This window comes from Globicephala melas, chromosome 12 (genome assembly GCF_963455315.2).
Source record: "Globicephala melas chromosome 12, mGloMel1.2, whole genome shotgun sequence".
Classification (NCBI taxonomy): Eukaryota; Metazoa; Chordata; class Mammalia; order Artiodactyla; family Delphinidae; genus Globicephala; species Globicephala melas.
This window is the reverse complement of record NC_083325.1, coordinates 43,749,805-43,770,729: the sequence shown is the minus strand read 5'-3', so window position 1 is coordinate 43,770,729 and position 20,925 is coordinate 43,749,805. Positions and strand designations below refer to the sequence as shown.

The 20,925-nt window shown below is 34.3% G+C and overlaps 1 protein-coding gene across 11 annotated transcripts in view; it reads right to left on the bottom strand.

The window, feature by feature from the left end:
• CCDC88A (coiled-coil domain containing 88A) overlaps positions 1–20,925 on the bottom strand; it is a 193,856-nt gene that overhangs the window by 3,585 nt on the left and 169,346 nt on the right. For 3 of the 11 annotated variants that reach the window (XM_060309849.2, XM_060309848.2, XM_030877236.3), the window contains 9 exons: positions 16,761–16,906; positions 13,576–13,668; positions 13,237–13,451; positions 9,834–9,917; positions 8,633–8,836; positions 7,960–8,031; positions 6,888–6,968; positions 4,779–5,038; positions 11–4,586 (listed from right to left, as the gene is read on the bottom strand). In XM_060309849.2, the coding sequence (XP_060165832.1) occupies positions 3,591–4,586; positions 4,779–5,038; positions 6,888–6,968; positions 7,960–8,031; positions 8,633–8,836; positions 9,834–9,917; positions 13,237–13,451; positions 13,576–13,668; positions 16,761–16,906 (2,151 nt within the window). In that variant the 3' untranslated portion in view covers positions 11–3,590. Of the gene's footprint in view, positions 1–9; positions 4,587–4,778; positions 5,039–6,887; positions 6,969–7,321; positions 7,409–7,959; positions 8,032–8,632; positions 8,837–9,833; positions 9,918–13,236; positions 13,452–13,575; positions 13,669–16,760; positions 16,907–20,925 lie in introns of those variants that run through there. The other 8 variants (XM_030877241.2, XM_030877234.3, XM_030877233.3 and 5 more) reach the window with 8 other exon arrangements.

Below are 20,925 nucleotides of genomic sequence, written 5' to 3'. Positions count from 1 at the left end.
GCAGGAGAAAAGCATTTCATGTTATTTAATGAAAGGCTAAACAGAATACAATTCATGAAGGTAAGAAACTAAAGAGCTCTTGTTGAGTAGGGCAAGGAGAAGGAATCTAACTCTGGAAATGTTATTAATCTGATAGACATCTCTTTACTTAAAGACTGATTTTTATATTTTAAAAGCTATTAAGTAATATACTTATGCCCTCTTAGTGTCAGATAGGTTTACTTACTATGTTTATTTAACTAAATGGTCACATATAGTTTTAAAGTAAAAAATAATCTTGCATGCAGCAGCAGAAACATCCACAATGAAATGATTGTATTATTTACTAAGAAAACCAGGGCTCGAGGCATATTTTATTGGCAAATAACATACCTACTTACACTGTTAGAACTAAAATTGCTTTGATCAAAGGGGACCCAATGCCTAACAATATAAATTTACAATGTCACAAATAATAAGGGTGTAATTTCTAGAAATCTAAGCTAGGAATATGAAAGCTATTCAATTTCATCTAAAACTGGGGTACTAATACAGGCATACCTCGGAGATATTGCAGGTTTGGTTCCAGACCACTGTAATAAAGTGAATATTGCAATAAAGCGAGTCACAAGAATTTTTAGTTCCCAATGTATGTAAAAGTTGTGTTTACACTGTACTGTAGTCTATTAAGTGTGCAATAGCATTATATCTAAAAAACAAAGTACATACCTTAATTTAAAAATACTTTATTGCTAAAAAGTGCTAACCATCATCTAAGCCTTTAGCAAGTCATAATCGTTTTGCAATAGTAACATCAAAGACCACTGATCACAGATCACCATAACAAATATAACAATGAGAAAGTCTGAAATAGTCTGAGAATTACCAAAATGGACACAGAGACACGAAGTAAGCAAATGCTTTTGGAAAAATGGCACCGATAGGCTTGCTCAACACAGGGTTGCCACAAACCTTCAATTTGTAAAAAACTGCAGTATCTGTTAAGTACAATAAAGCAAAGTGCAATAAAACGAGGTATGCCTGTAATCTGTGAAGCCGCTAGAGTATTTATGGAGCTGTCTTGGAGGAAAAAAAGTGCAGCTGTTCAACTGAGTCAGAGTTGCTTCACTTTTATCTCAAAAAAAATTTTTTTTTTTTAAATTGGGGCATCTTTGTAAGATTTCATTCATAGAAAGTATTACATTGATTTTTTTAAAGTTTGGGAAACACTAACTCTATATGATTTCTAAGGTTCTTCTCACTGCTAAAAATTTGATTTCAAGTGCTATCAAGAAACACAGGTAAAATAGTGTTTGGGGGGAATTTTATGACTCTACAGCTGGTGACAGTTTCTGGAGGAAGTCTAACCTGTATTCTTTGACATCAAGACACATGGACATGGTATGTATCTATCTGTCTGACATGCACAATGTGTATGTTCTTTTGGAAAACATGCTGTATATATAACTATAGCCATTTGGGTTAGAAATACTTCTTTCCTGTAAGTCTAATATTTTAAAATAATCAGTTTTTACTATAATAGCATATGATTTCTCAATATACTTTTATAAATAAATTTAATATTTTAAACAGAGTATAAGGCCAGACTTATCTAAAAAGTTGAAATGGTTGTGAAATAATCTTTGACTAAATGTGGAAATTACACTAATTATTACATTTGTATCATATATGGCCCCATGTAATCTCACCTATATTTACCATTAAGTTTTATTATCAGGTTATGCAAAAAGGGACACCAAAAACATTTGAAATGTTCGGACTGATTATGAAACAAGTGACAACAAAACAGACTGATGTACTCATGTAGATACTAAAAAATATGAAAAATTTCTGATTGTGTTTATTTGATTACCCACATTAAAAGCATTTTTAGTAAGAGCTGGCTATGAGAAAAGAAGAGAATAGCTTAATTTATAAAGGATACAAATGTCTTTCCTTCTTTCTTTTTTTTAAAAAGTTTTGGCCGTGCCACACGGTTTGCGGGATCAGGGTTTCCTGGTTTCGCGACCAGGGATAAAACCCGGGCCCTCAGCAGTAAACGCGTGGAGTCCTAACCACTGGACCGCCAGGGAATTGCCAGGATACACATTTCATTAAGCAAAGATTCTCTATAAATTTTGTTTTCTTTTGCCCAATTAATAACAATTTAATACAACATGTAAAATAATAATTTCCTCCCCATTTCTTCTAGATGCCAGGCTGCATGACTGTCAGTAATATTTAGGCTGAATCAAGATGGCAAAAACATTTCAGAGACAGAACTAAGATATACTTCTCTAGAAGTAAGTGATTCAGGGTTATGGGTTTCTTGGGGTTTCTTTTATTCTGGAATAAAACAATTGAAGTTTAGCTGATTCTGCTTTAAAAGTTCTATGACCACAGCAAGATAATTTTAAAGTTTATGACATAAGTCGGAGTTAGCAAATATTTTCTCTATCTTTTATGATTAATTTTTAGTTAAGAGCTTGCATTTATTCTTAATTCTAAAATTTGTTCTACTAAAAACATACTTGTTTGTTTAAGTGATTACAAATACTAATTTTGCATTTTATTTTAGCACAATGTACTCATTTTAGAAAATTCTGTTTTAAGGACATATATAATTTAGTAATAAATAAATTATAGAATTATATAAGTAACAATTTTCACCACTTTATAAGCTTGCTACCCTTTTTGAACAGAAGTAAAAATGCAAATTTCTCACACACTGAGTATGATTTGCTTTATTTCTCTCTGACTCTATATTAAAAAAAACCTGAAAAAAACTACTGTGTTAACTGATGCCAAGTAAAAAAGTCATCTTGAAGGAAAGATAGTACTTGAGCTCTTATATTTATCAAATGAAGAAAAGTGCAGAGAAGAAATGGAATACGCATACTCCTAGTCCCTGTATGTCACATTTAAATTTGATGTTTTTTTAAAAAAAGAATTACGCTAAATTTATGAGTATTAACAAAGTTTTAAATCTGAACAATTTTATAAATATGAGCAGTAGTTAATAACTATTTCTTTGAAAATAAAACAGCAGGCCAGAAGGCATAATTAAATGGCAAAAGAAAACGACATCTTTTTAACATAGTTTCCTTACTAATACTGTACATGTGCAATATGAAGTGCACATTTTGTAAAAAAAAAAAAAAAGGAGAGGAAGAGAGGTAGGGAGAGAGGGAAAGGGGAGCAAAGGGAGGGAGAGAGACAATGAGCATTCTTTTTTGGAACCAATGAAGTAAGTATGACTTGGAAATGCCTTGTTGGTAATTATAGCATGCAGCCATTTTAACATGCCTCTAGGTATCAAAGTAACAATCTCTTATTAGGTGACAAGAAATGTCAAAGAGGAGCATGTATTGTTAAGGTTCTTAAAGTCATGCAAAAAATGTACAATGCAATTAATAATTCATGCAAGCTCTGTTGTGGTTACATAATCACATTTATATACATGCCACAATGTACACCTGAACACTATCCACAATTTAAAAATAAAAGTATAAACCTAGCCAAATGATACTTTTCAACAGCAGCTCTTCAAATCAAATTAGAGAAGCACAGTGCATATCAAATGACATCAGTATTATATTGTGCAGTTTTGATCATACACAACCATATTCATACCAAACAGTTTGATTATCCTCAGAAACCAACAATGCAGCTTCTGTGTCATCAGGATAGAGGCATGCAGGAGTGATAAGATTATTGCTAACTACAGAAGACTGTGGGTTACTGTTACTGCAGTTCTGATGATAAGAAAACTGCTCAGTATCCTTCTGTGCAGCTTTATCCAAAGAAGCAGAAGCCTGGTCAGTTAGCCTGGTGACTGGTCTGGGAGGTAGCCCACTTATGTTACTAACTAATTCTGTATTCAGGGATAAAAATGGCTGAGATGGATGAGCCACAGTAAATGAGTCTATGCTATCTTTAGCTGATATTCCAAATGCATCATTAGACATATTAATAGTGGCAAAAGTTTGGTTTAGAAAATGTGACCTTTCTGTTCTTGAGTTTCTGGCCTGGGCATATGGAGACGTGGGCTTGTCTGTAGCTAAATCATTTTGTGCTTGAGAACCTACAGCATAAGTTGGACTGTGAAGTGGATGAGAGGACCACTGGTGTAAACGGTACTCACTAGATGCTGCAGTGATGCTGTTATCAGCAGTAGCTGGTGGTGAATCAACTGACATAGGTAGTCTACTGTCCTTGGTCAAAAAATCATGGATGCTCGTCCTTCGAGTAGTTCCTTCGGCAGTAGAGATCACACTGCTTGCACGAGGTAAAGTGGCATAGGGATTACTATCTTTTGATTGTCGTGACAGAGAAGTTTCTTTTACTACTTTTATCTTTCCTTGAGTGCCTAGTGTAGGCTTTCCGGAAGAACTAATGAAATAGGTATCTTCAGTCTTTTGAGGACCAGGTCTCACAAATTGTTCAGGCTTAGTTGTCCATCTATCATAGAAGTCTCCTGGAGTTTTTCCACTTACTGACCTGGCCAGACCACAGCTAACTGGTTTGTTTTTTCCCAAGAAGTCAGAAGAGACAGACAAACTTTTCATTACTTCATCTAAAAGATTCTCTTGACTTGAGGGCTTTATCTGTTTAAAAAAAAAAATCAAAGCAGATTAGTGAATACAGCCATGCTTTTACTTTCCTGATACACTAGACTGTACAATACAAAAATTGCTAATATCTCTAAACCCTCCTTAAAAAAAAAGCTCTAAAGTTCAACCATAGAAATTTAACTTGTAGTGTCCATCTAAATTAAGGTCACCATAGATAAAACTAACCTGTATTGAGGTAAGCTTGTTGCTTTCTTCCAAAAACTGTTGTAGAGTAACAACTTCACTTCCCGGGGAACCAGTTTTGACCTTGTGATGTGCTCGACTCTCTAGTGTTTTGTGCTGGAGCACTGGACTTGATTTGGGCTGTCTTTTCAAGTATTGGATTGGACTGCTACCACTGCTGGACCACGCCTCATGCTCATGAAGCAGGCTAAATTCTCCACTGCTATGGCTTTGTGGCCTGCTTTGGATATTAACTGCACCTGCTTTTGGAGTAAATGGTGTGTTAAGAGTTCAATAATAGAAATGAGATTAAAACTATGTAAGTACTGACATTTGTTGACTGGATTCTTACGAATAGCCAAACTGACTTTCAAAGCTTTATTCAGAAATGCTTAGTAAACCATGTTCATCTCTCATCAGTCTAACAAATGTCTACCATAGTGTGCTTCCTTATTTGTCAAGTTGACAAATATTATAAGCTCCACAGGGCAAAGACTTGCCATCACCACCATACCCACAGCCTAAACATATAAAGCAGGCACTCAATACATTTGATGAGTAAATGAATGAATAAACAAGGAAATAATACATTTTTTAAAAGTCAGGTTCAAATAATTGTAAAACACCTCACAATTTAAAACAAAACATGATTATACAAATTTTTAATTATTTGAAAATGTTAAAACCAAAAACTCTTCTAAATGCTAAAAATTCTAATTCTTTGGCTTTCTATGAGGTCTGTATTCCTTATCTGAAGGTTTATTTGTTGATCCTAAATGAATAATCTTAAAGAAATATTAAAAAAATTTAAACAGCAAGCATCTAAGGCAACTCAGATGGAGACATGTAATTACTTAGAAAATTCCAGTAAAAATATAAAATTAAGTATGTAGTATTTTATTTTTTAATGTCTGAATCATCTGATTCTCCCTGCTTTCCACTGTTGGTATGGTGGCTATACAGCTTTCAAAGACTCAGTTGAGGCTGAACAACTATACAGAATGCAAATTACTAGTTCTGGAAAAAAGCTCCCTAAAGTTTATGCTATTCCTTAAGAGTGCTTATTCATTTTGATCCATTGCAAACTGTGTAGATACAGCATCAAGATAGAAAATGCAACTTTCCATGGTTTCCTAATCACAGAGAATAAAATGGGTCAGGAAAGATTTTGGCTCAAGCTATGTAACATTTTACAGGAAAAAGATTTTCTTAAATTTTCCAATCAGAAAAGACTTACTTACATTTCAGACTATATTTTTCTACAGGATATAAAAACATGATTATAAAAATGAAAAAATAATCCCTCCTTGAAATCAAATTTTTCATATCATTGCAACAAAGTCAAAGCATTAATAATAAAATATAATCACAACTGAGACAAAATGATTTTATAATATGAAAAAGCAACAGAACAAATGCACTCATTATAATTTAACAATTCTGGACTGTAGAGAATAACTACTTTCACAAACCTTTATAATCTATTAAATAATTCCAGAATATGAGTAGGCAGTATACCTTTAAGGAAAAAGGCGTTAGTCAATACTTCCAGACATTTACATAAAAATTTCACCTTGGAATGCATATTAAAAAATTGAGGAAAAAGATATCTTGAACTAATTCTTTATATGAACTATGCACCCATTTGGCTCTTGTTACACTTACACACACACACACAATTGTCTTTTCAAATTAAAAAAATATATTCCTCCTTATTTCATGGATAAGAAAAGCTAAAACTATTTCTAAAACACCTTCTGTGAGTTCAATGTACATGTATCATGAGAAAGTTAAGGACAACCACTTTCATGACAATGACAAAATGTAAGTAAAATAGGAACCTATAGATATTTTGAAATATAAAGATTACAAGAAAAAGGTTTTATCTGTGAGGATGAAAAATGGAAACTAAAATAACTGCTCCTGTTTTTACATTTGTACACATTGAAATACATTTGTATTGCAATGTGAAAAGTATAAAATATTCCAAGGAACTATGTTCCAAACACAGAATGATTTGGATTTCATACTTTACCCTAGAAACTTCATCAATCTCCCACTTTCAAATCTGGAAATGGATGGAGCATATTAATAAATTTACCTACAGCATACCTTTGACTTCATGGAGTGAAGCATTATTATTGCTATTGCTAGTGGATGTTCTGCCACTATCAAGGCTGGCTGGTCTCGAAGCTAAATGAAAAAATCAGGAGACAGTGATAAAACTTCCAGCTGAAGACAATGAACTTTACATTCTGATTACAGAATGCTTTGAGGAAGCAATCATGCATACTTTCACAGGCTGAGCATGCCCACAGAGAGTTGAATCTTACAGATTAGAGAGCAAAGGCATTTCCAGATAGTTCAGTTAAACAGCTGAGAACAGGACACTTCTCAGACAATAGCTGAGATTCAAAGAAAAGAAGATAAAAGTGCATAATTAGATTTGGAAATGGATTTCTAGATGGATACCAGGACTGTTTTAGTTGAACAGAATGACATGCCCCCCCCGGCCAAAAAAAAAAACTGGTGATTAGGTCACTTACAACAGATCAGACAAGGAACCCTGCACATTGCAGAGATGCCACGAACAGGAGGAATATGAGCATCTGCACAGTTAATGTCCTGTATTCCTATCCATACAAGGGAAACAATTGCACAGTTAACATGGCCCTATCCTACGTCTTAAAGTCCTGCTTACATATGAAATTCCTTTAACATACTCCTTTACATATGAAATTCCGTTATCCATTATTTGTTAATTTAGTTTGGTAAGATATGACTTTCCAGATAGAAACTAAAAACTCTGAAATGCTCAACATTGCAGAAAATGTGGTTTCTTAGAGTTTGTCCTTTGCCAAAGTGAGTATTTTTAAAATCAAACATAAAATGTATCTCATCACTTTAACCTTATGCCAAAATGGCAACAAAATTACCTTTGAGCATTGTGCAGGCATACTTTATAAATGACCTTGATGAAAACAGAGACAATTTGGATGAAGTAATAACCTTAAAAAAGGCAAAAGGGGGTAGTAGGTTTGAAGAAATAGCAGAGGTAGCTATGAGATGCAGGTTAGAGAAAACATGCTTGCTGGCAGTGCTACATTCAGCAGGTCAATGCAAGAGTCTTAGCATTCTCATTCTGTATGTAATATGTACTCTCTAAATAAAGTTCATATCTTACCATGAACTCTTGATCCCGTACTAGAATCATCACTAATACCTTGTGGACTTACGTCTTCAAAGGATGTAGTATCTACATAAAATAGCAAAATGAATATAAAAATATTTTTAACAAAAAAATTATAAAATTTTATTTATGCAGAATATGGAAATTCTTTTTCAACCATGTATAATACATCTTGATTTAACATATTTCATAGATTCCATCAGAAACGAATAGGAGTAAGAAACAGAATAGCTCTGATGAGAGTTGACTTGCTTAGGGAAAACACCAGAAGCACTGAAACAATCTGCCTGTGACCCTGCAAATCAAAGCAAGAGCCTGGGTTGCTCTATGTGGTTCTCTGTGATGCTATAGTGTTTCTAGGTTTTTTTTGTGTGTTTTTTTTTAAAGCTTCTATCACTCTCTCCTTTTCTCATTCTTTTACTTGGTTTACTTTTCCATTTCTTGTTAGCTCATTATCTGTTTATTATGAAAGGCCTAGGAAAGATTTTAGTTATTTGTACGATGTTTTAAATTTTTGAAATGGTTTGAAAATTCCCTCAGATCAAATCCAGATTGTTTTGATCATTATTTCAGGTTGCTGCTGTCAAAAAAGTAAACACGGGAAAGTCAAATTAAAATTCCTGTTGCCAACAGTTACACCACAGTGCAAATAGCAGACGGCCTATACCTTTATTATTAACCAACTGCTTGGATCTGAAGCCTGTAGAAGAGTTGACAGTTGAAAAGTTGATGGCTGTAGTAGAGAAGGCCATAGCTCCCAATTCTTTTCTCCTTTTACCCGTTGCAATATCATCAGGAACCTCCAAATTCTCTGTACTACCTGTCCACTGTCCTCCTGCTAGGACCATGGACTGCACCAGGTCATTCATGGCTGGGATGCAAATGAAAGCAAATGAATCAGCATGGTTAATGTATTTGCTCTTATTTCTATTTTGTATTAAAAATGATCTGACTTTTGTCTATGGATTAATGCAAGTGAAATAAAAAACTAACCACAAGGTCATTTGAATTATGACATGCATTCAGCTGAATGAAATGAGTAGGCCAAAGGCTGATAAACTTCAATAAATGTTTTTATCACTCTCCACCCCCTTTAAAGATAGGAAAAGGAATTTTACTCTGTACAACTGCCATGCTTTTGAGCAGTGATGTACAATATAATTAGAAGCCTTCATAATGTGGTTCTGTGGTGACAAAAATGGAATGAATAAAGGTAATATGGAGAGCAGTTCTTTACAGCATCACTATTGAAAATGATAAACAGTCCTTGGTCAGAGCAGATTACTGAAGAAATTACTCATTTTATGAATCAAATAAGTATACCATTCAATAAAAACCTGAAAGAGAGGATATCCAAAGTGACAGACATTTAATGTGATTATGCAATTACCCATTCCACTTAAAAAAAGAAAAAACCAGAGTATTATTATATAAAGAATGACAAACATTCTCAAGGGTTACAGGCCACTTTATTTATTTAATTATTTAATCCTAGTTCATTAAGAAATTAAATACCTAATGCTAAAGGTTTTGTTATATTTTGTTTAAGTAAATTTCTTTGGGAAGAAATCTCTATGGCATATAAAATTAAAGGTTTTTTTCTGCCAACCTTTAGAAAGTACTGGAAATTTCCAAGTATATTACATGTATGACTAAACATATGCATGTATATGTATAAGTGAACATACATATAATGCAAATTCAGTGCCAGTTATGAAAAAAAATATTCTTCCAGCTCCTTGTATTACAGGAAGACTGCACTTTGCAAAATAAGAAAATTGGCACAGTCCAAAGAATGGTTAGTGAAAAATTAGTAATGTAAGCCAGTGTAGTCATTTGAAAGAAGCTGAACTGTCATAAAGTCTTACACATGGAACGACGGTAGCAGGCCTTCATTTTGTCTTTATCCTTCGGTCTGTTCCTCAAAAAGGGCAGTCTTTTCAGTGCAACCACTTTAATGTCAGAGCATGAGGAAAAACAGAAACAGAAAAATGAAAGAAAAAAGGGAGAAGAACAGATGGGAGTTAAATGTTGAAATTAAGGACAGAAATGAATGTCTGAGCTTCAGCTATGTAAACTATACTAAAGCTATTATTCTCGTGCTGCTGAGTGATAATGAAATATGAAATATGTACTTTGATACTTTAAAATACTTGGAAAAGCACTGAAGACAATGATGAGAAACATATACTTTGAAAGCTTGGATTGACTAAAGTCCTAGAAATATAGGAACTGATTAGAACTACTTACAGAAGGAACAATTTTCCTAGTTAAGTTGTAAAGATACACCTTTATTATTAGGGCCATTATTGGTGGATCACAGAGTACACATGATGAAAATGTAGAAGGCTTTCAGGCTTTCTTTAACTTTTTAAATTGTAAGATTTTATTTTGAAAAAAAAGTAATTCAGAAAAATGTACATCCTGTACATTTTTAGTACAGGCATTAGTAAAATGCCTCAACAAAAACTAGGGGATGTTTAAAATAATCTAAAGAAACTTAAAAAAACTTCCATTATTTCCTTAAACTTTAAAAAAGAAAATAGGGAATTACTTCTTGGTTTAAACTGAATTCTGGTGCATTATTTAGCAGCACCACAGAAATATATACTCTTCTAAGAGAAGTCTTTCAAGAGATGACAATTATATTAATTTCATTTTGCAAAAGGTTGGCTGTGAGAAAAAAAAAACAGTATTTTGATAGTAGCTTTTAAGCTTTGATAAGCCGAAAAGATAAAGAGGTAACCTAAAGCAAGCAAAAATGACAGAAAAATATGTATTTATAACATTTTTAGATATTTTAAAGGGCTTTTAGGGTTATTAAAAAAAATCAAAGGTAGCACTATGCAGGAAAATTATATGAAGGAAAATTAGTGTTATACTACAGTAGGAGTTGTTAACATAAAAATTAAAATGTTCACTAGAGTCACTAACATTCTTAAGCTACACTTTAAGAAGATTTTAATACGAAAAACTGTTACACCTTTTTGGAACTGCAATTTAAGAGCTAGGGGAAAAACTCACATCAAGATTTAAAATCATACTGTACACAGCCTTAATAACTATGCTGTTTCTCAGGGTTTGCTATCATCTTATAAATAATAAAAAGCTCTTCTGACAAACTGACGAGTATCACTCATTAAGGAGAATGCAAGGACATACAGCTTTTTAACTTATTTATTTGATTGCTATTAAGAATAGTCATGATTCATTTAAGCTTTTATTTCATTTCTAGCTTGGTAAACACAGCTGTTTTCAATGATTAAAAAGAAATGAACTGAAAGCAATGTAAAAATGGACACTTAGCTAAAACAAAGCTGAGTGGTTGCAGCATGCACACACTGTCTTGTTTAGATACTTTCTTTTCCTGTTTTCAACTGTTTTCCACAGACTGCTTTACTGACAGGCACTCATCCAAAAGGGACAGGATAAAAGGAGTTTTAAATTTGCCAGTGGTGGAATGTGGTCCTTCTTATGGCAATTAGTTTGCAGATATACAATGTTCTCTTCCCAAACTATATTGAAATTAAGGGAACATTAGAATGGTTGGGTTTTGCGTTTATTTTTAAAATTCTAAAACTGAACAACTGCTGGAAAAGAGAATATTACTTCCTTCTGATTCTTACTCTGGATGTTTCAGCAGAGAGTATGAAGGAATGACAGATTTATATTTGAAACAAACAAGCTTACCTCAAAAAAGACTGTGCCTTTCTTTTGTATATTTTCATATCAGAATTGAAATATCTTCCTTTAATTAAAAAAATTAAGTATACCCATGACCATTTCTCATTAAATATGATGTAAGATATTTTATATTCAAAGGTAGCAGATAAAATTGAATCATCTGGCACCTTTTTAAGGAAAACTTGATGATCTCTCTACCATACTCACAGGTTTCATGTAGATTTGGCTGACAAGACTAATCTTATATGGATATACAGAATTAAACCACTTTCTTATACACACACACACACTTGTACATATGTATGTATGTATATATGAATATGTACTCAGGTATGTGTATGATTTTTTTGTTGCTTACTTGCGGATTCTAGTTTATAGGGTGCTATAGTTGCATTCTGAAATATAGCCTATAATGAATGTCTAATCTCCTACACTCTAAATACTGTTTTTTCAGAGATAATTCCCCTGAGGACAAAACAACATCTATATAGTTTTTTGAGTGTTTTGAGAGCTGCCCATATGGAGAGTCTAACCCTGGGGGAAGTAGTAGCTGTTTTTGCCTATACTATACTTTAGAAGAATAGTACTGAAATTCATATATATATATATATATATACACACACATACACATACACACATATATAGTTTACTATATGTATATATATGTGTAAACATATATACATACATATACTTTTAAATTTAGTGATTCTGGTTATAGTGTGAGTGGATTCATAGTATCCTGTTTACATATTTTATAAGAACATTGCTAGTAGTCAAATTCTTGTATATCTTCAAAGGGCCTACCACTGGATTCTTTTCTTTCTCTTAAAATACACTTTTTTAGGCTTTTACTTTGCTCTTGATGTTTAGCAAAGTGCACTAATAATGAAATCAAGAGAGTATTAATTGTATAGGGCACGTTATGATATTATACTTCTACATTTGTAATTTAAAAAGTTAAATCGCAAGTTTATGCACAAACTTATATCTCTATTTTATTTTCATTGAACCTTTACCAAACAATCCCTCAATAACTTTTAAAACCTTAAACTATTTCTAAATCATTGAATAACATTCTCTTCAAATTCATAGCGACTTTTCTTTGCTTCCCCACAATGTAACTTTTCTCCAATTTGACAGCATCAAAGTATGAGTGAGACGTCATTATAAAAAACCTTATTATTAAGTTATAAATAATTTTGAAAATGAGCTCTTTTTTTTGAAAATGAGCTCTTATAAATATTTCTTGGTTGCTCCTCAAAATTGCCCTGTGAAGTATGACACAAAGGTAAAAGGCTTGCCCATGTTAACAGGACTAGCAAGTGGCAGAGGTATTCTGGCTCTCATTTCACTGGTCTTTCTGTACTATTTTACCTCCCTGGCCAAATGATGGTATCTCTGTGTATGGTATTTCTCTAAATACACAATATAGAAAATCATGTGGTTATGCAGTATTGCAGTAGGCAATGAATTTTAAAATGATATGGAGTTAAAAAGAAACACATTCATCAGACTATTATCCCAAAGGACAGTGGATTCTAAATCAGTACTAGAGATCACAAATGTTTAAAGAGTTTAAGCACTCACTGCTGCTTTTCTTGGTCCCCAGAGTTTGGCCATCTTCTAAAGAGTTTGAACCTACTGAAGAACTGTCTTGACTATCTTGATGGGGGAGTTGAAGAAATCCTTCACTGGAGTCTGAGCGGGTTGGTGTTAATGTTAGTGATTTCTGACGCTCCCGATTAATGTCTTTCTTAGACTTTATCAGTTTTCTCATTTTTAGAGTAATCCAGTTGCCTCTCCTAAAAAATAATTAAAAAAAATTCTTATCAGTCTAACATTCAACATATGAGTCCCTCTCAAAATCAGAAGCTTCTTCTTTTTTTTTTTTTTAATAAAAATGAAAATAAACCTCGTTAATAGTACCTTCTAGGAGGAGATGGGTCATAAAATTTGTATTGATCCATAATTTTCTCTTCTAATTTCTCCTTCTGTCGTCTTAATTCATTTAACTTATCACTATAAAAATAAAAGGACATGCATCATATTTTGTACAGTTATGAATGGTATTATTTGGGGACTATGATCTAACTTCTCCCCAGAACATAAAGAAATACAGATACCACGGTTGACAACTAAGAATTTAATAGGTAGTAACAATGGAATTTTTCTAAGTTTCTCATTTTCTTTAAATTTATGACTTACTTAAATAAAAGGACATAGGACTTAAAGTTTCAATTCTTCAATAGGATTTTTGTTTGAAGAAAATCTTCCATATTACAGTATCATCATGACAAAAGAATTCTCTCAACATCTTTTTACAGCTATTAAACAACATTATATCAACACTGACTATTCCCCTATTTCTGGATCTTTAGTATATCAAATCATTTTTGGTATGATGGGTGATTTATCATAATTTATATAGGCAAAAAATTAAAATGTTGGATAGCTTGCTTAACAGTTACAAATACAATAAATAATCCTACAATGACATCTTCATGCAAACAGATTTTTTTCCTTTATGGCAGAATTATTTAGGCTTAATTTACTAGTAGAGAATTATTTCCTGCCTCCAGGAATGCATGAATACACTAGCTTCACCACATCTTAGTTTCATTTTTATGTTCTTCACAGTATATATTATATAGGGAAATGAAAGTAAAATGATCTCTCTAAGAAAACTGTGATGCCAAAGAATACTATTTATTAAACAAATATTTAGCGATCATTCACAGTGAGGAAGGCATGAGCCATGAGGTGTATATAAAGATGAATAGTAAGTTGCCCAGCTCTGCTTATAGTACAGTAGGAGAGAGAAGATACATACACAAATGACTGTTATAATCCAAAATAGTAGTCATGACAAAATAAAAGTACCATGGAAGTACCAAAGGAACTTATAAAAGGGAAAATATTTCCATCTTGGATGACCAAGGAAAGCCTCATGAAGAAAAAGGCCATATCAGATAGACTGACACAAAAAATAAAAATCCTAAATTAAACAGCTGAGCTGAGAATAAGGAGTGAGGGAGTTTCACGTTTAGATTTAGCTTAACAGAAAATCAGAAGTATTGAAGGTTTCACTACAATGTGACATTATAAAATCTATGCTTTACATACCTTAACTCAGTGATGGAAGAGGATATAATCAGAAAGGATGGAGGTAAACAAAGCATTCAGGATGCTAATGGGGGTAGCCTAATTGAGTGGGAGGGAAGAATTAGGGTAGTGGGAAATAGAAGGAAATGATTTGAGAGTTTATATGGAAGAAGAACTTTGTGAATAGATGTTGCCATTAGTTATACCACAGCTCAAATAGCACACAGCCTATACCTCCCAGTTCTTTTCTCCTTTTACCTGCTGAAATATCATCAGGAACTCCAAATTCTCAGTACTACTTATTCACTGTCACTCCTACTAGGACGATGTGACAGAGGCATTCAGGTAGAACTGTCTGACATGTAAGATGATATTTTAAATTTAAATTCAAAAAGTCAGAATAGGTACTAATATTTATAAGTCAACTGTATACATACGATCACTGAAACCTTAGAAATGGATTATTCACCAAAGGTCATAATATTAAGAAGATAAAGTGTTGGATAATACCTCTGCTTAAGGGACAGGAAACTTAAATGCTAAAATTTTAGATACACTCACTGCTTCTTAAGCTAAAATACCCCTTATGGCAGAGAGTAAAGGCATACATGCTGCCAAAAGGATTAAAGATCCAAAGTGGCCAGCCACAAATGTGAAATTTCTTTGAAATTTACATTTATCTTAAAAGTTCACACAAACTCTACCTTTTGCTCCTTGGTATACCTGTGTATTAATATAAAAATAATGTTCTTTCTCCAAATTTTGTAATAAAATTGACACTTAAAAAAATGTATGGTGTATCCTGGTTTCAAATGTGCCCTGAAGCTCACCATTATATACGTTAAGTCTGAAAGTCACATATTATTTCATTTACGCCTTAGCATAATGCTGGAAGTAGGTGTTATATCTCTATTTTAGAGAAAAAGAAACCAATGATCAACGAAATGAAGTAACTCGTCTATAGTCACATAACTAGTAATGAGAAGAATTAGGATTTGAATTAGGAGCTGTCTGATTTCAACATCTGTGCTATTTCTATTATACTATGGTGCTTCTCATTTAGGGAACAAGAGGAAGAGAAGAATTTAGTAAAGGTGAATCATGGTGTATTACAAAGACTATCCACTGAGCTAACCTGGCCAAAATCTCTGATTTTACCAGATTCCTACACTCTCAACAGAGAAACAACTTACCAATAATTAAGCTCTGTCAATTCTGTCTTTCACATCTCTCTTGTATTGATATTTGATCTCAACTACCACTGCTTATGAATTATTTTTCATTAGATTATTGCAACAGCCTTCTTAAAACTTAGTCCTTGTCTCTATTCTTAGAACCTCCAATCTACACTCTAATGTCATCAGTGGTTTAAACAAACAATCAATCAATCAAACAAACAAAAAGCACAAATCTGATCACATTACTCCCCGATCAAATTTTTCAGCAAGTCTTTTGTACGGCAAAGAAAACCTTTGTCAAGTGGCTCCTGAGTGTTTAGCCACTTCTCTGCTACTCCTCCTTCCTCAATTTTGTTCCAGCAAGAACAATTAATTTTTAGATCCTATACCACAGTAATAATATATTTTCATCACACCTCCTGTTTCTGCATTTGCTGCTCTCTTGGCTGGTATGCCTCCTTAGGCAAACTCCTACTGAACCTTTAAGTCTCAGCTCAAGCAATCATCTTTAGAAAGTCCACCTTCTCTTGCAGACTAAGGTATTCTTTCCCTTATATTTGCTGTATTTCTATGGTTTCCTATACACACCTCCATTACAGAATTTATTTGTATTTCTTGCTTTATATTAATAGTTCATTAAGAGTAGGATCCATGTGTTTTTATGTTAGTTTTTCTGGTTATTAGCCCAGAACATAAATATTAAAAAAATATATATCGAAACAATAATGTTGCAAATCAAGAAAAATTAGCATTGCATTTCCTCTGCCACCAGGTATGGCAATGATAAAATCATGAGTAATATTTCAGAGTGCAAGATTATTTGGTACCTACATGTACTGTCTTTGTTCAACATGAAAAAGATCCTTGCTTTCCATATTCTGCTCCAATAGTGTTCTGTTCTGTAGCATTAATGTCTGAATTTGATCTAGTAGATGTCGATTTTCCTCTTCTAAATTTCCTTTAAGTTGGCTTAGCAACTGTTTAAACACAAACATTTATTTTTAAAAATATCAACATTTATATTTAACATAAATCCCCCAAAACATCTGAAAAATATAAGTACTTCACAAAGGTTTAAGTCTTCTGCTATTTGAACAATCAGATAGTTGTACTCTGATTAGAACATGAGTGATTATTTTAGTAATAATGACAGCTAAAGTACGGGGTTATGTGCTGGACACATATGTTTTCTTAATTCTCACAAACACTGGGTTTAACATATAATAAATTATCTAGTTCCAAAAACAAACACTGCTTTCTTTACAGCTGTTTGACTTAGAGTCCAAAGCTAGATTCCTATCTCTGGCCTTCCATTTAAGTAGCTATAAAATGCTGAACAAATTAGTAACTCTCTGAGCCTCAATGACCCCACCTATAAATTGAGGATAACAACTCCCATCCCCCAAGACTGTTGCGAGGATTAAATAATATATGTAAAGTACATGGTGTCATGCCTATGGCACACAGTAGGTACTTAATATACCTCATTCTTCCCCCAACCACTGTTTTCAAGAAACCTTAACAGTTTGTGTATAATTTTTATGGCTTGATCCAAGGGAGTCAGGTAATCTAGTATCAATAAATGGGTGGGGGATTCCCTGGTGGCGCAGTGGTTGACAGTCTGCCTGCCGATGCAGGGGACACGGGTTTGTGCCCCGGTCTGGGAAGATCCCACATGCCGCGGAGTGGCTGGGCCCGTGAGCCATGGCCGCTGAGCCTGCGCATCCGGAGCCTGTGCTCCGCAATGGGAGAGGTCACAACAGTGAGAGGCCCGTGTACCGCAAAAATAAGTAAGTAAGTAAGTAAGTAAATAAATAAATGGGTGGTATTACTACTGATTATTACTAGTAGTTAGGCTGCCAGCATGATTGAGCTGCTTCTTCTCTGTAGTCAACAGAAATTAGAAATATGCCTTAGTTAGGCCAGAGGTTTCAGTAGAAGTCAGAGAGACCAAAGTAGTGATTGTCAAAATTTAGTGTCACTTGTAGAATATATTTTTTAAACGTAGGGAAAAAAAGCAAGGAAAAAAAAAAAAGAAAAAGCAGAAAGTATACTATGAATACCCATAAATAGCCATCTAGATCTAACAACTGTCAATACTGTGCTATATTTGTTTTATTTATCTATATGTTGTTAAATTGAAATACAACATATGTGGTAGATTCACTGCAAAATTGAATGCAGTGCTCCTCCCTGTACCCTCTTGTGCTGTGACTTCTCACTTTTCCTATCAAGAAGTGGAATCTACTTCCCCTCTTCTTGAATTTGGAATGCCTCTGGCCAAGGGAAGGAGGCAGAAGTGATGGTGTGATAGTTCCAAGCCTAGGCCTCAAGAGGCTTATGTGCTTCCCTTCAGTCTCTTGGAATCCTATTGGAGGATGAGAGACCGCATGGCACAGACAAGTTACACCAGCTGGGGCCACCTTAGACCAGCCAGCTCTCAGGGTACGTGCCAGCTGACTGCAGATACAGGAGCAAGCCCTACCAAGATCAACTGATCTTAGCGCACACATCAATGCAGATTAGCACATCTGCTCAGCTAACCCAGACTCACGAGCAAAAATAAATGTTTACTGTCCCTTACCACTGAGGTTCTATGGTTCTTATACAGCATTACTGCATCAGTAGACAACTGATAAAACATATATACAGAAAAGAGAACAAATTTTAAGTGTATATACAGCTCAATGAATTATCACAAAATGAACTCACGTGTGAAGCAGCACCCAGATCAAGAAACAGCACATTAATTGTATTCCAGAAACACTTGTTGTGGTCTCTTCCAATTACCACCCCTTCCCACAAAGATTAACTACTATACGAACCTCCGACACTATGGACTCATTTTTCCACTCCCTCCAAATCATGTTATTATATGACTTAGCCCCTACCCAAGGGTTAGCATTTGACTCAAGTTGGGACACTCAGCCAGGGATAAGGTAGTTAGGGCCCTTTCTGATCTCTCCTGAGCAGTCTTCTAGACCACCAGTGACATGTAGGACCTTATCAAGACAAATTATGGCTAGCTGTCTCATTCCTTGGATCTCCACGTTAAATTTCTGAGTAGTTTCCTGGTCCGTGACTTGCCACATCTAACATTCCAACCTCAGGCTATCTGAGAGTTGACCTTTGACAGCCCTCCTGGGTGTGGAACTCTCCTGTTCTCTGCTCAAATCAAGCCAGTCCCCTCCAGTAGCAAAGTGGTTGGTTTTCAAGGCTTGCCCCTTGCCTGAACTACCAGGTATGGAGAAAAGGGAGGAAGGGACTAAGAATGGGAGAAGTCACATGATAAAATGCCTCAAACAACCTCCTACCCAAAGCTGAGTAGTTTTTCTTTAACAAATTCTTCTCAATTTGTTGTATGTCTTTGCTTGAGTTCCAGAGCCCTAAAATGGTTGTTTTTGATAGTTCTGTCCAATTTTATTGTTGCTGGGGAAGTTGATTTTGTCATGTTCTTCACTGTACGTCATGTTCCTCTGTAAGTGTATTACCCCAATTATATTTTATTTAAACTTTTATAAATCACAGGCAGAATGAATGTTCTATAATTTCTGAACTCTTTTGGGTAATTAAATATGTATGATTTCAAACTAATTTTTCTATTAGTTTGTGATTTTAGACAAAAAGCTTTTAAGTATTACTTTTCTGATGCAGTCTATTACTAATTCCATTTAAGGGTTTGCTTAAGTGCTGGTTTCCTAAAAGTTCCAAGAAATTCAGACGTTAAGCTATACTCAAGCTTTAACAATTTAGGGACCAATCATAAAATTTAAGAATTATTTAAGGCTTTCAGTATCCTTTTTCTATTTCAAAACTTTTATCACTTTATCAAACAATCATGGGAAGAGACATGGAATTATGTTAAGAGTAGAACTGTATACATAAGGCAGATGTCACTTCTGTTCAAAACTCTCCCATGGCTCCCCTGTTTTACTCAGAAAAGTGTTTTACAATGGCCTATAAAGGCAACATATCTGGCCCAGGCATATCTCTGAGCTCATCTCCTACTACTCTCCCCACTTTGCTCATTCCACTCCAGCCACACTAGCTTCCTTGAGTATTCCTCAAACATACCAGTATCCCCCTGACCTAGGTTCACTGTGTGAGCTGTTTGCCTGGAATGTTCTTTCCCCAGATATCCACATAATAATACACGAATCTTCAAATCTGTGTTCAGGGATGCCTAGTTAAAATTTCAATCTATACTCCCTCATCCACTTTGGGGGTCCTTATCCCCCTTTACCCTACTCCATTTTTACTTGCACATAACTTATCATCTTGTAACATACCATATGTTGCAGACTAATCTTCAAAATGGTTACAGCAGTATTTCCAGTCCATATGCTCTTCTGGAATCTTGCCATTCACCATCAAGAGGCTGAGTCTATTTCTCTTTCCCTTGAACCTGGATGGGACTTTGACTGCCTCGGTGAATAGAATGCAGGGGAAATGATGCTGCATGACTTCTGAGGCTTGATCATTAACATAGAGATGGCTTCTGTCTGGTTCTCACCACGTTGTGAGAAAGCCCAAACCAGTCCATGGGGAGAGATCACGTGAAGAGGAAACTGATGCTTCTAGCCGATAGCCAGCATCAACACCAAACATGCACTCAGCCTTTCAATCTTCCAACTGAGGGCCCAGATGCAAGTGGAGCAGAGACAAACTGGCCCTACTGTCCCTGTCCAAATTCTGACCCACAGAATATGTGAGCATAAAAAATGGCTGTTTTATACCACCATGTTTTGGGGTAAATTGTTACACAGCCATATGTAATGAAACACTGAAACACTATATATTTCACTTACTTATTACGTTTATTGTCTGCTTCCTTCCATCAGAATATAAGCTGCACAAGGAATGAGATTTTTACCTTTTTGGTTTACTAATACATGCCAGGTGGTCAGTAAACATTTTTTCATTAAACAAGGGTTAATTTTTCAAAGTAGCTGAACATATAAGTTTAAATTAATAATAAAAATTGTTGAAATTAATG